At 33.4% G+C, this 12,811-nt stretch overlaps 1 protein-coding gene across 1 annotated transcript; it reads left to right on the forward strand.

Annotated features, from left to right (window-relative positions):
• The first annotated feature begins 5,854 nt into the window (after nt 1-5,854).
• Nucleotides 5,855-12,054, forward strand: LOC115957268 (protein usf). Its single transcript, XM_031075470.1, has 5 exons — nt 5,855-6,118; nt 8,383-8,525; nt 8,666-8,795; nt 9,553-9,744; nt 11,580-12,054. The coding sequence occupies exons 1-5, from the start codon at nt 5,948-5,950 to the stop codon at nt 11,787-11,789; spliced, it is 846 nt and encodes a 281-aa protein (XP_030931330.1). The 5' UTR covers nt 5,855-5,947; the 3' UTR covers nt 11,790-12,054.
• Nucleotides 12,055-12,811: the final 757 nt, after the last annotated feature.

Here is a 12,811-nt window from a genome sequence, read left to right on the forward strand (position 1 = left end):
CACTCCTCTTGCTTGGGACAATTTTTGCCAACCTAAATATTTGGGTGGCCTTGGTTTTAGGCACTTCTCAGATATTAATATGGCCTTCCTCTCCAAAGTAGCTTGGTGGATTTTAAATCAGTCCAACAAACCATGTGTGCAAGCACTTATTACCAAACACAGGGTGAGAAGAGATTGGCTTGATGCTGATCCATCCAAGAAGGCTTCTTGGACATGGAAAAGTGTGGAATCAGCTAGGCATATTCTTGTGGCTGGAGCTGAATCAGCTAGGCATATTCTTGTGGCCGGAGCTTGTAAGCAAGTCAACAATGGGAAAGCATTCTCACGTGGGAAGATCCTTGGGTCCCTGACCTTCCTAACTATAAACCGGTTCCTTTGTCTCCTGAAAAGCAATCTAGCTGCTTGGTGGTGTCACAGATTCTACCACCAGATAAATCAAGATGGGATGAGTCGAAACTCTATGAATTATTCATTAAAGAATCAGCCAAGGCTATCAAGAAAAATCCAGTAAAAGTGAGTCAAAGGGAGGAAAATGGTTATGGTTAAAATCCCATAATGGCAAACTTTTAGTGAAGTTGGCATATAAGGAACTTCTTGATCATTCTAAGCCCAATGCGTCTGACCAGGTGAAGTCAAAAATTTGGAAAACAAAAATTCATGATAGACTTAAGATGGTTTTATGGAGAGTTGCCTAGATATTCTTCCAACCAAAGAAAAATTGACAAGATTATTTCCAGCCATGGATCCTAAGTGTCCCCTATGTGATGCCTCACCTGAATCTTCCTTACATCTATTTGTTTACTGTCATGCTGCAAGATTTTTGTGGGCTGGTAATGAGTGGGGCTACAGACCAGATGCAATGCAATTTGATTGCCCAGGTCAGTTTATAAACTTTCTTTTATCCCCCGAAGTCTCTTTCCATGGCTCTTCTGACAGGGAGGGTTTCCTTTTATTTGGGGCTTTGGTGTTGGAGCATTTGTGGTTTGCTAGAAATCAAGTTATTCATAAAGAAATTAAATTCTCCCCAAATAAAGAACTCCAAGTAGTCTTAAAAAAATTCATTGAACACCGTGTTGTGCTCACTGATGTCCCCTTAGTGTTGCCTAGACCTTTTTATTCTTGGATCATGCCTGAGCAAGGAGCTGTTAAAATAAATTGCGATGCGGCGGTGGGGTTAGATCATTCATTTATTGCCATTGTGGCGAGAGATTGGAGAGGGGGTTTGATTTTTTCCGTGTCCAAACGGGTGGAAACCAACCTCCCTATCCAAGCAGAAGCTGAAGCCATTAATTTGGCGACTTATGTAGCTGTTAACCATGGGTTTGAGTATGTAGTGGTTGAGAGCAATGCCAAAGCTTGTATTGATGCTCTCAAAGCCCCCTTTGATGAAGTGCCTTGGAGAATTTCATCCATAACAGCTAATACCCTTTTGTGGGCATTCTGTGGTCAGCAGTTTGTTTTCCGGTGGAGTCCAAGAGAATCAAACAAAGCAGCCCATGTTTTAGCTTCTTGGTGCCTTGGGAAAAATTTATCTGGATGTTTTGATCAGGGTTATGCTCCCAGCCCTTTTATGGATGTAATTAATTCTAAACTCTTATTTGCTGTAGTTGCTGGTTAGCCTTTGTTCTTTTTGGTTTGTCAATAAAATTTTCTGTTCATCAAAAAAAAAAAAATTTAAAGTCAAGACTAAAAGAAAATTCAATTAGATTTCACTTGAATTCTCAATTTTGTGTCACGTGTATCATCTAATTTTTATTTTTATTTTTGTGCCAAGTGAATTATTGAGTATAAAAATCAAAGAGTCCAAATTCAATTAGATTTTAAATCGTATATATATATATATATATATATTGTGGTAGGCCTTTTGTGTTGTTGAGCTTTGGTCTCTCCTGCTACAATGCTGTCAATAGATCTGAGGTAAGGAGTTGGGGTTGGCCTAAGTGAAACTCACCTTCAGCCAGTTTGTGCATAAGTCAAGCCATCCCAATATGGACGTGTCCTGGTAGAGGTATTAAGTGTACGGCATGCCCATAGCAAAAACAAATGTTACAAATGTTATAGTAGGAATACAATATAGCAGAATAACTAAAATACTAAGCAAATAACATTAACACTTAAATTAGGGGAAATGGCTTGCTAAAGTTACGGCGGGATAATAAAACAGTAAAATAACACTACAGTAGACAGTTTAATAACTGTAAACTATTCACCCTGCAAGCACAAAAGAAAGACTTGTCTGCCAAAAAAGTAAGATTAGCTTCTCAACAGATGGAAATCCAAGAAGGAAATCGATCCCCAATGCGAGTAACCTCAAAGAAAGCTTTTGCCATAAAAGTTACGCACTTTGGAAAAAGGGACCTAAATGATTTAAGCTTCAATCCTCAATCTCTCAAAGAGTGGGTCTATCGAGAGGGAGAGAAATGGGTAGTCAATTGATGCATGCCTCTATTCCTATCACTCATGCTTTTCTGATTTTTGTATTTCCTTTTCCTTTCTTCCTTTTCCTTTCTTGTTCTACTTCTCTTCTTTTGTTTTCCTCCTCTGTCCCCCTTCCTTATTGTTTACAACCATCGCTCTTTATACTATCTGCCATGGTAGGATTTACCATTTTTACTCCTTAACTGCTTTTGACTTCTTATGGGTGTCCTTTTGAGACTACCCATTAGCCTTTTGGCTATACAACCACTACCATTGCTTTGAATGTGTTGGTTGCACCACTCCCCATTCCCAAACAAAATTGCTTGTCTTGTTTCTTACCTCTCTCTATTTTTCACTACTCTCATCTGGATAAGGATCAAACCTCTCCATTACCTACCTCTATGGCATGTATCAAGTGGTCTTAACCCATATTTACTTCTTTTGGGTGAAATGTCAGCCCAGCAAGACATCTCTTCCCAAAGAAGTTTGAGTGAAAACCCCAAAATAGACCCCCCTTTCTCCCTACTGCTAGACCACACCCTCTGAATACCTTGACCCATGGCCTACCTCCCATGTATTGGCTGGGTACAAGTAAGTGGTGCCTTGGCTCTTTGTGCATGCTCCACTTCGCCTGAATTTGTTTCTTTTTTTACCTTCACACTATTTTCTACTGCCTCCGTGTTTTTTTGATTCTATTGTACGTCCTGGTTGGTGTTTATCTCTTGTGGTGTGAAGGATGCATGGGCTTTTGGGCTCATGTTCCCTTCTTTTCATCCTTTCCTTGGACTGGACATTGCTTGGGTGAAGACTCTCATCTTCTTGCCGAGCCAATGTTCTTTTCTTTCCTGTGTCTGTGGGCCTCTTGGCTGTGGATTCTACCATACCACTTCATCATGCTTGCTATAGTTTTACCTCTCTTTTTATTTCTTGTTACCCCATGGGTTTACAGGCTTATGCTCCTACCATGCCAGCCCACTTCTTTATCAATCTTTTGCTCAAGGCTTCCTTGGCCCACTTTCCACATCCTTACCTCTTTTGGGCTTTATTGGCCAACATTCCTACTATGCCAGTCCACTTCATTATCTCATTCCTTGGGTTTCCTCGGCCCATTTACTCATTCTTTACCTCTTTTACTTCCATGGGCTTTTTGTTAGATTTATTGGGCTTCCTCGGCCCAATTACCACATCCTTACCTCTTATTACTTTTCAAACTTATTGGCCTTTAAGCCAACCCAATTAATTTACTAATTCATTTCCTGGGCTTCCTAAGCCCATTTACTTATTCTTTACCTCTTATCATTCCCATGGGCTTACTACTTCATTCATTGGGCTTCCTCAGCCCATTTACTCCCTCTTTATCTCTTATTATTCTTATGGGCTTGCTAGCCATCAATCTTGCCATTTCAGCCTGTTGGGCTTGCTTCCTTATTCCCTTACTATTTTCCCTTTCCCCACCTTTTTTATATTGTTGGGCTTCTTCTGTTGTTGGGCCCTTTGTCAAAAGTGGGCATAAACATATATATATATATATATATATATATATATGAGAAATAATTACATATTTTAGAAATGTATGGTTTAAAAAATGTGTAAGCTAATACCATGTATAATTTAAACATCTTCTTTAAAAATATATATATAATTTGAACTGTGTAATTTTGATTATTTTTAATTATACCCGTGCATAAACACAGGATTACACACCAGTAATAATAACGATGACTCTCATTCAAGGGTAGAACCAGGAATTTTTGTTTGGGGGGCTAAGTTGTGGCATTAATATATTTATCAAGACAACTCCCCCTCCACACACACACATAGTTTTTTTTTTTTTTTAATATATTATTATATACTCATACCACATATATATATATATATATACACACACACTTTTTTATTTGATAAGTTATATATATATATATATACCCAACAAAAAAAAAATTGTATTTTCAATCAAAATTTTGTTTGATGGGAATCTTTCATGAAATAAAATTCATTTTTACCATTTTCATAATGAAAATATTAAAATGTTTCATTTTTAATATAAATTATCAAATTTTATACTAAAGTAAGTAAAAAAATCTTTCAATTAATAAAATTTTCAAAAACATGAATGATCCAAAACTTAGAGGAATAAATTATGCTCCAAACATATTTGAAGCTATCTTGCTCATTATGTGGCAGCTAAAGAGAAATTTCATGTGTAGTTTTAGTGACAAGATTTTTTAATGAGTCAATGACTTGTTAATTACCACATAATAGGTTGAAAAAGAAAATATCCAAACATATTTGGTGCCAAACTTTATCAAATATTTAATAAATATAAAAGCACATTTTATAATAAAAAATCAAATTGTGAAAAATAAAGTTATGTCTCTATAACTATTAGACCAATTTTTTTTTAAGAGGATTATTAGACTAATTCAAATATTTGAGGGGGCCAACTTTTATTTTTGTAGGCTAAATTTGAAAACGTTAAAATAACTATATATATATATATATATATATATTAAAGAAAATTTCAAAATTTTGGGGGGGCCATGGCCCCCCTACTCATGTACATGGCTCTGCCTTTGCTCTCATCGATTAAATTTATACTTGAATTCACCTTTTATATGTGAGGTGAGAGTATCATGTCGTTGTACTTTGAGAGTGTCTAATAATTTTCTCATTTTAAGTAATTTTAATTATCTTTTTACTACTTTTATTATTATTATTATTATTATTATTATTATTATTTTGTGTACTTTGTGTTCTTATTATTTATTTATTGTTAAGACTAATGTTAATGACATCTTAGTAGTAATTTGGAGAGTACAAAAAAATAGTGAACATAGAATAATCTTAATTGGATTGAATTGTATTTCTCTTGAGAAAAATAATATATTTGTACCATAAGTTTGTATTTAATTGGAAAACATAACATATATAATATAGATTAAATAGTAATTTGTATCCTTAAAATTTAGAATAATTTAACCCTCTAAAGTTTCAAAATTTGAATTTGTATCCTAATGTTATGTATTATTTGGATTTAAATTCTTTCATCATATATGTTGTGATAAGATGCTCGTTAAGTGCCAACTAAGCTCAAAGTGATGTTTTTTTTTTATTATTATTCAAAATTAAGTTGTTTTAAACCCTATTAAAGACATGTTAAATATTATTTTAATAAAATTATAATTTATATCCTTAGAGTTTGGAGTATTTTAATTTTGCTCCCTTAATATTTCAAAATTTGGACTCATAAAACTATGTAACCTCGAGTTGAGATGACACTTAACACGATGCACAGACAAAATGGCTTAAATCCAAACAATATGTAACGTTAGGTATACGAATCTAAAATTTAAAATTTTATGAGATAAAATAAAAATTACACCGAACTTTAAGGTTGCAATCGCAATTTAGTCCTAGTAAACAAAGCTTGTCTTGCCCGTATAGAATAAATGCACACAGAGCTGTGGTTGACAGGTTGAGTGAGTTGGGAGTGAAGTAATTTAGCAAATAAAAAAAGTGAGTGTGAATTATGTTAGCTGCCATTTTCACAACATCCAGACTATTCCCTAACTTCAAGCCTTCCCTCTCAACCTTCTCACTTGTACGGACGCTCTCTCCCTCCTCCGCTTCTCGCTTCCAAGTCCGATCAATGGCCTCCTCTTCTCCCTTCAAGAAAATCCAGATTCAGAGAGAAGACACTGTGAGTCTTTCATTTGAATTTGATATAACTATAGAATTTTGAATTATGGGTCTGCCTTATTTGGTTGTTTTGATTAATGGGTTTTTGATTTCTTATTGACATTGGTGTTTTGAGATTGTGTGTTGCCGTGTTGGGGTTTGGCCGTTTGCAGGGCTCGAGACAATTTGACGCCTAGACAACAGTTCTAAGTGGGGTCTGTTTTTTTTTTTTTTTTTTTTTTTTTTGAAATATTATTTAATCAATGTTATATTGTAATTTAATCTTTCTTGCATTTTGATATACAAAATTATTAATTACGTTTTTTAATTTAAGATTTTCTAACCTTTAGTTGTAAATTTTTCTAAATGAGTTTTTTGATAATTCGTGAGGAGATTTGTGCAAGGTCTTGACAAAGTTATAAAATGAGTTTTAATTTACATTGAATAAAATTATATATTTTGAAGGATGGTTGAAATCTAATTTCCAAATTTGATTTCGGTATTGAGGGAGAGAGATATTGGTTGGTGTGTGACCATGTGAGAGATTGGAATTGGATGGTTAATATTGACAGTCTACAATGTGGGAGAGATTAATAAAAAAAATTGATATATCAAGTTGTTATGGGAAATTGATCATTAATAATAATTTGATACACTCACTTAATTTTAATTTTGTTAACCAATTTAGCAACTCAAATGAGTTGGATTTTTATTATCCAACAATTTTGGGGCCTTCTTGAAGTGAAGGAGGCAACGAGCTCACCATTTTTCTATTTTTAATACAAAACTAATTATTAATTTTAAATATTTGGGGCCTATTTTTTATTGGGGACCCTAGGAAATGGCCTAAGTGTTCCCCAAGGGCCAGCCCAGGCCGTTTGGAACTAGTTGGATGGTTTTGAATGGTGTGTTTGTGTCTTCTTAGTGGGATTATGTATATTGAATTTGGGTTTTAAATTTTTTTTTTTTGGGTGGTTTTGATTATCGGGTTGTTTTTTTTCCTGGAGTTGTATGTGTTGGAGTAGAATGAAATGGGTCTTATTAATGGGTTGAGAGAGAGTTTTCTGCATTGTTATTAGGAATGTGTGTTGCTAACCAAATTACATTGTGAATTATGTAGCATCTGAGTATATAAGTATGACTAACCATGATCTTGTATGGAGATATTGAAGTGTATACAAAGAAACTAGAAAGAAAGAGAAATTATTGCCATATCGGACATTGTCCTGAGTAATTGAAACCATATCAATAATTTTTCAAAGAGAAGTTTTGATGTTGATGCTCCTCAATAAATTGTGGTGATGCTCCAAATTTATTTATTTATTTATTTTTTCAAGCCCCTCATTCATGATCATTGATTTTATCTAGGAAATCATTGAGCTATTCCAACTCCACAGACATCCTCTGGCAATGCCCAAGTGATAACAGAAAAGTGATTCGGGATTCATTTGGTATTGCGATTTAAAAAAAAAAAAAAACCAAAACAAAATTTGTGATTGGTTTTGTGTTTTTAAGAAAACTGCGATTTTAAAACTGAAGGAAGGGGGTGGGGGGGGAGGGAGTGCCTTTTCAAATTGCAGCTCATGAGAGTGCTTTTTTGAAGTCGCCAAAAAATTATGTTTTCACATTACAGTTTTTCACTGCAACAGTACTTTTCATATATTTTACCAAATGCTTAATTGCCTTTTTACAAAGAGTTTTTTCAATGCAACTTTTAAAATTGCTATTTTTTCACAATCACATTTTCAAACAGTTAACCCAAATGGACACTTACTGTTGTTCCCTCTAATGGTGGCGATGAATCAAGTATTATATATTTCACTATGTGTGTGGATATCATGAAGAAAAAGGTAAAAGGGTTGGGAATTGATTAGAAGCACTTATGGTTGGAAGTTAATTTTTAAGCATCTTCCTTCTTCTTTTTCCCATAGTCCATAACTTGTACAACTTAGGATTAGTGCTTCACGTTAGTTAGAGATTATGTCACCAAAAATTATATGATGTGCAGGTGTGAGGTAATGTTTCTAGATTTGATGGGATGTGGGATGTGTTTATAATGTGCTAATATATATTGTTCACAAAGGATAAGAATTAGCCTAGTGTGTCAACTCAAAGTATCATGCCATGTTAGGAAGCTTTTTGCCTCCCAAAAGCCCACAGTATAGCTGAATATTCTTAATTTTATTGAATTATGCACTAAGGTTTTTTTTTTTTTTTTCCTTCGCATTGTTAGCTTTTAGTTGATCTTCGTTCATTTTATTTATTATTATTTTCATACTTGATCAGGCATTTGATGCGTATGTGGTTGGCAAAGAAGATGCTCCTGGGATTGTTGTGCTTCAAGAGTGGTGGGGTGTTGACTTTGAAATCAAAAACCATGCTGAGAAAATTTCTCAACTTGGCCCTGGATTTAAAGCACTTATCCCAGAGTAAGCCATCTGTGTCTGTTAAAATAAGAGAACTTTTTCTTTTTAAAAGAAATAAAAATTTATATTTGTCAATGTCATAAATTTGCCATATTGTTTGTTGATTCATTTGAATGCTGTGTACCTTTTATTTTTCGCTTCAGTTTGTATCGGGGAAAGGTTGGTTTGGATGTTGCAGAAGCACAACACTTGATGGATGGTCTTGATTGGCAAGGTGCCGTGAAGGATATCCGTGCTTCAGTTAACTGGCTTAAAGCAAATGGTTCAAAGAAGGTGTGGCTGTTGTTTACTTGCTGGATAAAAATTTATAAAAAAAAAAAAGCAAAAGAAAAAACAGACTGATTTTTGCTGCATTATAATAATAACTTTGTACTAGCATACTCTAGCTGCTCTGATAACATGGTCCTTAGGGATCAGCTAGCTTTGAATTTCTGATTGTCCTATCCCACTGCTTGCCTTTCCTATGAAAGTTTTTGGGCACCATGCTTGGTCCTAAGATTGGCCTTAAGTTGAGGTTTTGTATAGGTTGCTTTGAGGTTTACTTCAAGTTTGTCGCCTAAGTTATGTGGCATTAATGAGGGAAACTGTGAGGGCTCTGGTCAAAGAGTTTTTGCTCACATGCTATTCCTTTTGTTTATGAGTTTTCTTTGATGAGTTTTTGACATAATAATGCTACACTTCTTTTTATTGGTTCCAAAAGCCACAGATTTGAGGACAGTTTGAACTAAATGAAGAGAATTTTAAACGATTGGCCCACATAGAAGTTGATTTATAAGGACTCTTTATATGGTTAAGTAGTTGCTCAATTTTTATTTATGAGATCTTGAAGTACAAATTTGGTTTATATAAGTTGGACCAAAAACATAGTGCCCAACATTAATTTCCTTTCGGCATTTTTACTACAGTGTTATTTCACGAAATATGTCATTAATTAGTTCCATGTTCTATCCTCATTTACATTGCTGAAGATGCAGATATCTCAATAATATTAAAATTTTGAAGAAGCAAACTTATAGCTTCATTGAAATAGGTGGGTGTAACTGGTTTTTGCATGGGGGGTGCTCTCTCTATTGCAAGTTCTGTTCTCGCACCTGAGGTTGATGCTGTTGTTGCTTTTTATGGAGTTCCTTCATCAGAACTTGCAGACCCTGCCCAGGCTAAGGCTCCTGTTCAGGCCCATTTTGGGGAGCTTGATAACTTTGTTGGCTTTTCAGATGTGACGGTATGGCATTTTCTTTTTCTTGGTTGCTTTTAGTCTTAATCATTCCTACTAGCTTCCCTTCTATGTTAAAATTTCTCGTTGTTCATGGCTGAGTTGTTGATACTAGCCAGATTTTGTTTAAATATCTTTTCTCACCCATAGGTTTTAGCCATTGTACATTTGCAAAAACCTAAAAAAATCCATGTGTTATTCATTGACCTTCTAGTAAAGTGACCAAAGATTTCTACTTTATTGTTAAACAATGGCAACACTGTAGCTTCAAGGCTTTTAAAACCTTGCAAAATTTTCCATAGATTGATATTTGTGGTATGATGGTATAAGTCATTTCTGTTTGGAACTAAGATTGTTGGGAGCAATTGAAGTGAGGGATAATTAATAAAAACTATGAGAGCTAGAATATAAGGATTAAAGGAGAGCTTGAGTGTTGATCAGGACAGGGACGGAGCCATTCCTTGGCGCCCAGATATTTTAGAATATTTTTTAAATACCATATATATTACCTGAGTCTTGGCCCCATTGTATAATCCTTGAGAGAGAGAGGGTGAGAGAAACTGAGGGCGTGAGAGACTGAGAAGGGGGGAGTGTTATGAAACTGATCTGAGAAAGGAAAGTGAGATGGTAAAAGAAACTAATGGGTGTTTGTTTTTTGTTTGAGAGAAAAATGGAAAAGTCAAAAGAGACAATTAACGGGGCTGATATTGTTGTCTTGGAAATGATTTTTTTTATTTAATTATTTTTTCAAAAAAATTTAGTAAGTCTTGATCCTAGAGATGAGAGATGACTTGAAGGGATATTTTTTAGTAATGCTATAAAGTATAAACACAACAAAAAATTACAATAATTTTTCAACATTCACAAATAAGTATACCATGTCATTAACAAAAAATTAATTGGAGATTGTGGTGAACCCACCCTAGCATTACTTTTTTTTTTCCTCCTCCTTTTGCCTCTTGAATTTGTGTGCTTAGCTTACAGATATATTTATATATTAACTTTGAATTTTTAGTTTTATTTAATTATTATATTATAAATATATTCAAATTTTATAGATATTTTGTGTTGTATAAATTAATTAAAATTTTGAATAATATGAAAATATTTACTTAATATTTGTAATAAACCGTGAAAGATATAATTTTTTAAATTAAGATATATTTGTAATTCTTTAAATACTTTTTACACATTTATTTTATTTTTTCATATTAAATGATTATTAAAATAATTATTACATCATCATGTTTTGAACTTTGGTTGAATTTTGATCCGACCTTAAAACCTTAAACCTCTCTTCTTTCCTGTTCTTTGACTAGTTTAATTCTTAAAACTATGATATTGATATCAATTGAACAGAAATAGTCTCTTCTCCTCTTTTTGCTTCGAGTGCATAGCAGTACAAGCCACACACAATGCCACCCTACATGATACATCGCCGTTGAGGTCGTCATGCTTGTGATATATCACCCACACCCACTTTCTTTCTCGTCTGTTTTTCTCTCTCTCTTTCTCTTATGACTTTTCATTTTTTGCTTTTTTTTTTTTTTTTTTTTTTTTTTTTTTTATAAAAAAAAAAAAAAAAGGTTTCATACTTCCACTCCCTCTCATTTGGGATCCTGGCTCCGTCCCTAAATTAGGATACACAGTAAACTCATAAACCTCAAATTTAACTCAGAAAAAATGAATGATGGTAATGTGTAATTTATGATTGATGGTACTGCTAGAATAGTGATCACTAAAAAATTTGAATGGAAGCTTCTGTGAGAGAGAGAGAGAGAGAGAGAGAGGTCTATTTTTTTCTTGGTTTTGCATACTCGTTGTCTTTAAATATTGAATTTCAGGCTGCCAAGGCTTTGGAGGAGAAGTTGAAAGCATCAGGAGTTCCATATGAGGTACACATTTATCCAGGCAATGCACATGCATTCATGAACAGGTCTCCAGAAGGTCTGAAGAGGAGGAAGGGCATGGGATTGCCTGATGAGGATGAAGCTTCGGCTGAGCTGGCTTGGTCTCGCTTCCAGTCTTGGATGACTCGTTACTTATCTGCATAAGTATGTCTTGTCATATGCACTTCTACCTTGAACACCAGCCTTCGTTGTAGTGGACATGTTCAAACCCCAAGTATGCCGTTTGTTCTCTTTTGGTAATAATGGATGCAACTCTGAGGATTTACTTGGTGTGGAAATATATAATTTCCAAAACGATTTAGTTTACTTTGTAATTATGTAAAGGACAAGGTTTGGAGAAAAACTTTTCAAACTCCTTGCATGTTTTTGGATTTGATGTAAATTCTGAAAATTTAACCGTTGAATTGCATGTTATTTATGTTCTTAATACACATATCAAATTTCATTTAAATTAGATATTTTCTATTCAATCAATACACTTACTTTTTATACATAATTTTAGATTATAAAAACTTGAAATTTAAAGATTTTATTGATAGTATAGCTATTGATTTTTGATTTTCTTGAATTTTTGTAAGCATGGAAGACATCATAAGAACATGCAATCCAACATTTAAATTTTCAAAATTCACTTTCGATAAAAAAAATTTTAAAAAAAAAAAAGAAAAGGCAAAAGACAAAGTCTAGTTACAAACTTAATTGTAGCTTAAGACTATAATTCTCACTAAATAAATTAACATGACTACATATTTTGAAAATTTAACTATTGAATTGCATATTTTTTATGTTCTTAAAACATATTTCAAATTTAATGTCAATCGAATGTTATTTACGATTCAATTTATAAATTTATTTGTTATGTATATTTTTGTACTATAAAAACTCAAAATTTAAACATTTGATTGATAACATAGTTATTAATCTTTAATCTTTTTGAATTTTGCAAGGATAAAGGATATATAAAGAAAATATAATTTGATGATGGATTTGTTAAAATTTACCTCCAATAAAAAAAATAAATAAATAAAAAATAAATAAAAAGAAAAAAAAGAGTGCAATTATAGTCTTAATCTACAATGAAGTTTGTTACCAAACTTTGTCCTAGAAAAACATATAGGAGTTTGAAGGAGAAAAACCTTTTCCTTATGTAAGGAGCTACCATTATG

This window comes from Quercus lobata, chromosome 8 (genome assembly GCF_001633185.2).
Source record: "Quercus lobata isolate SW786 chromosome 8, ValleyOak3.0 Primary Assembly, whole genome shotgun sequence".
NCBI classification, from domain to species: domain Eukaryota; kingdom Viridiplantae; phylum Streptophyta; class Magnoliopsida; order Fagales; family Fagaceae; genus Quercus; species Quercus lobata.

Excerpts from the sequence above, each read along its gene's own strand:
- LOC115957268 (XM_031075470.1), top strand. The coding sequence starts at position 5,948 with ATGTTAGCTGCCATTTTCACAACATCCAGACTATTCCCTAACTTCAAG. Across the intron at positions 6,119-8,382 it reads AGATTCAGAGAGAAGACACT|GCATTTGATGCGTATGTGGT; the intron begins GTGAGTCTTTCA and ends ATACTTGATCAG. Across the intron at positions 8,526-8,665 it reads TTTAAAGCACTTATCCCAGA|TTTGTATCGGGGAAAGGTTG; the intron begins GTAAGCCATCTG and ends TTTTCGCTTCAG.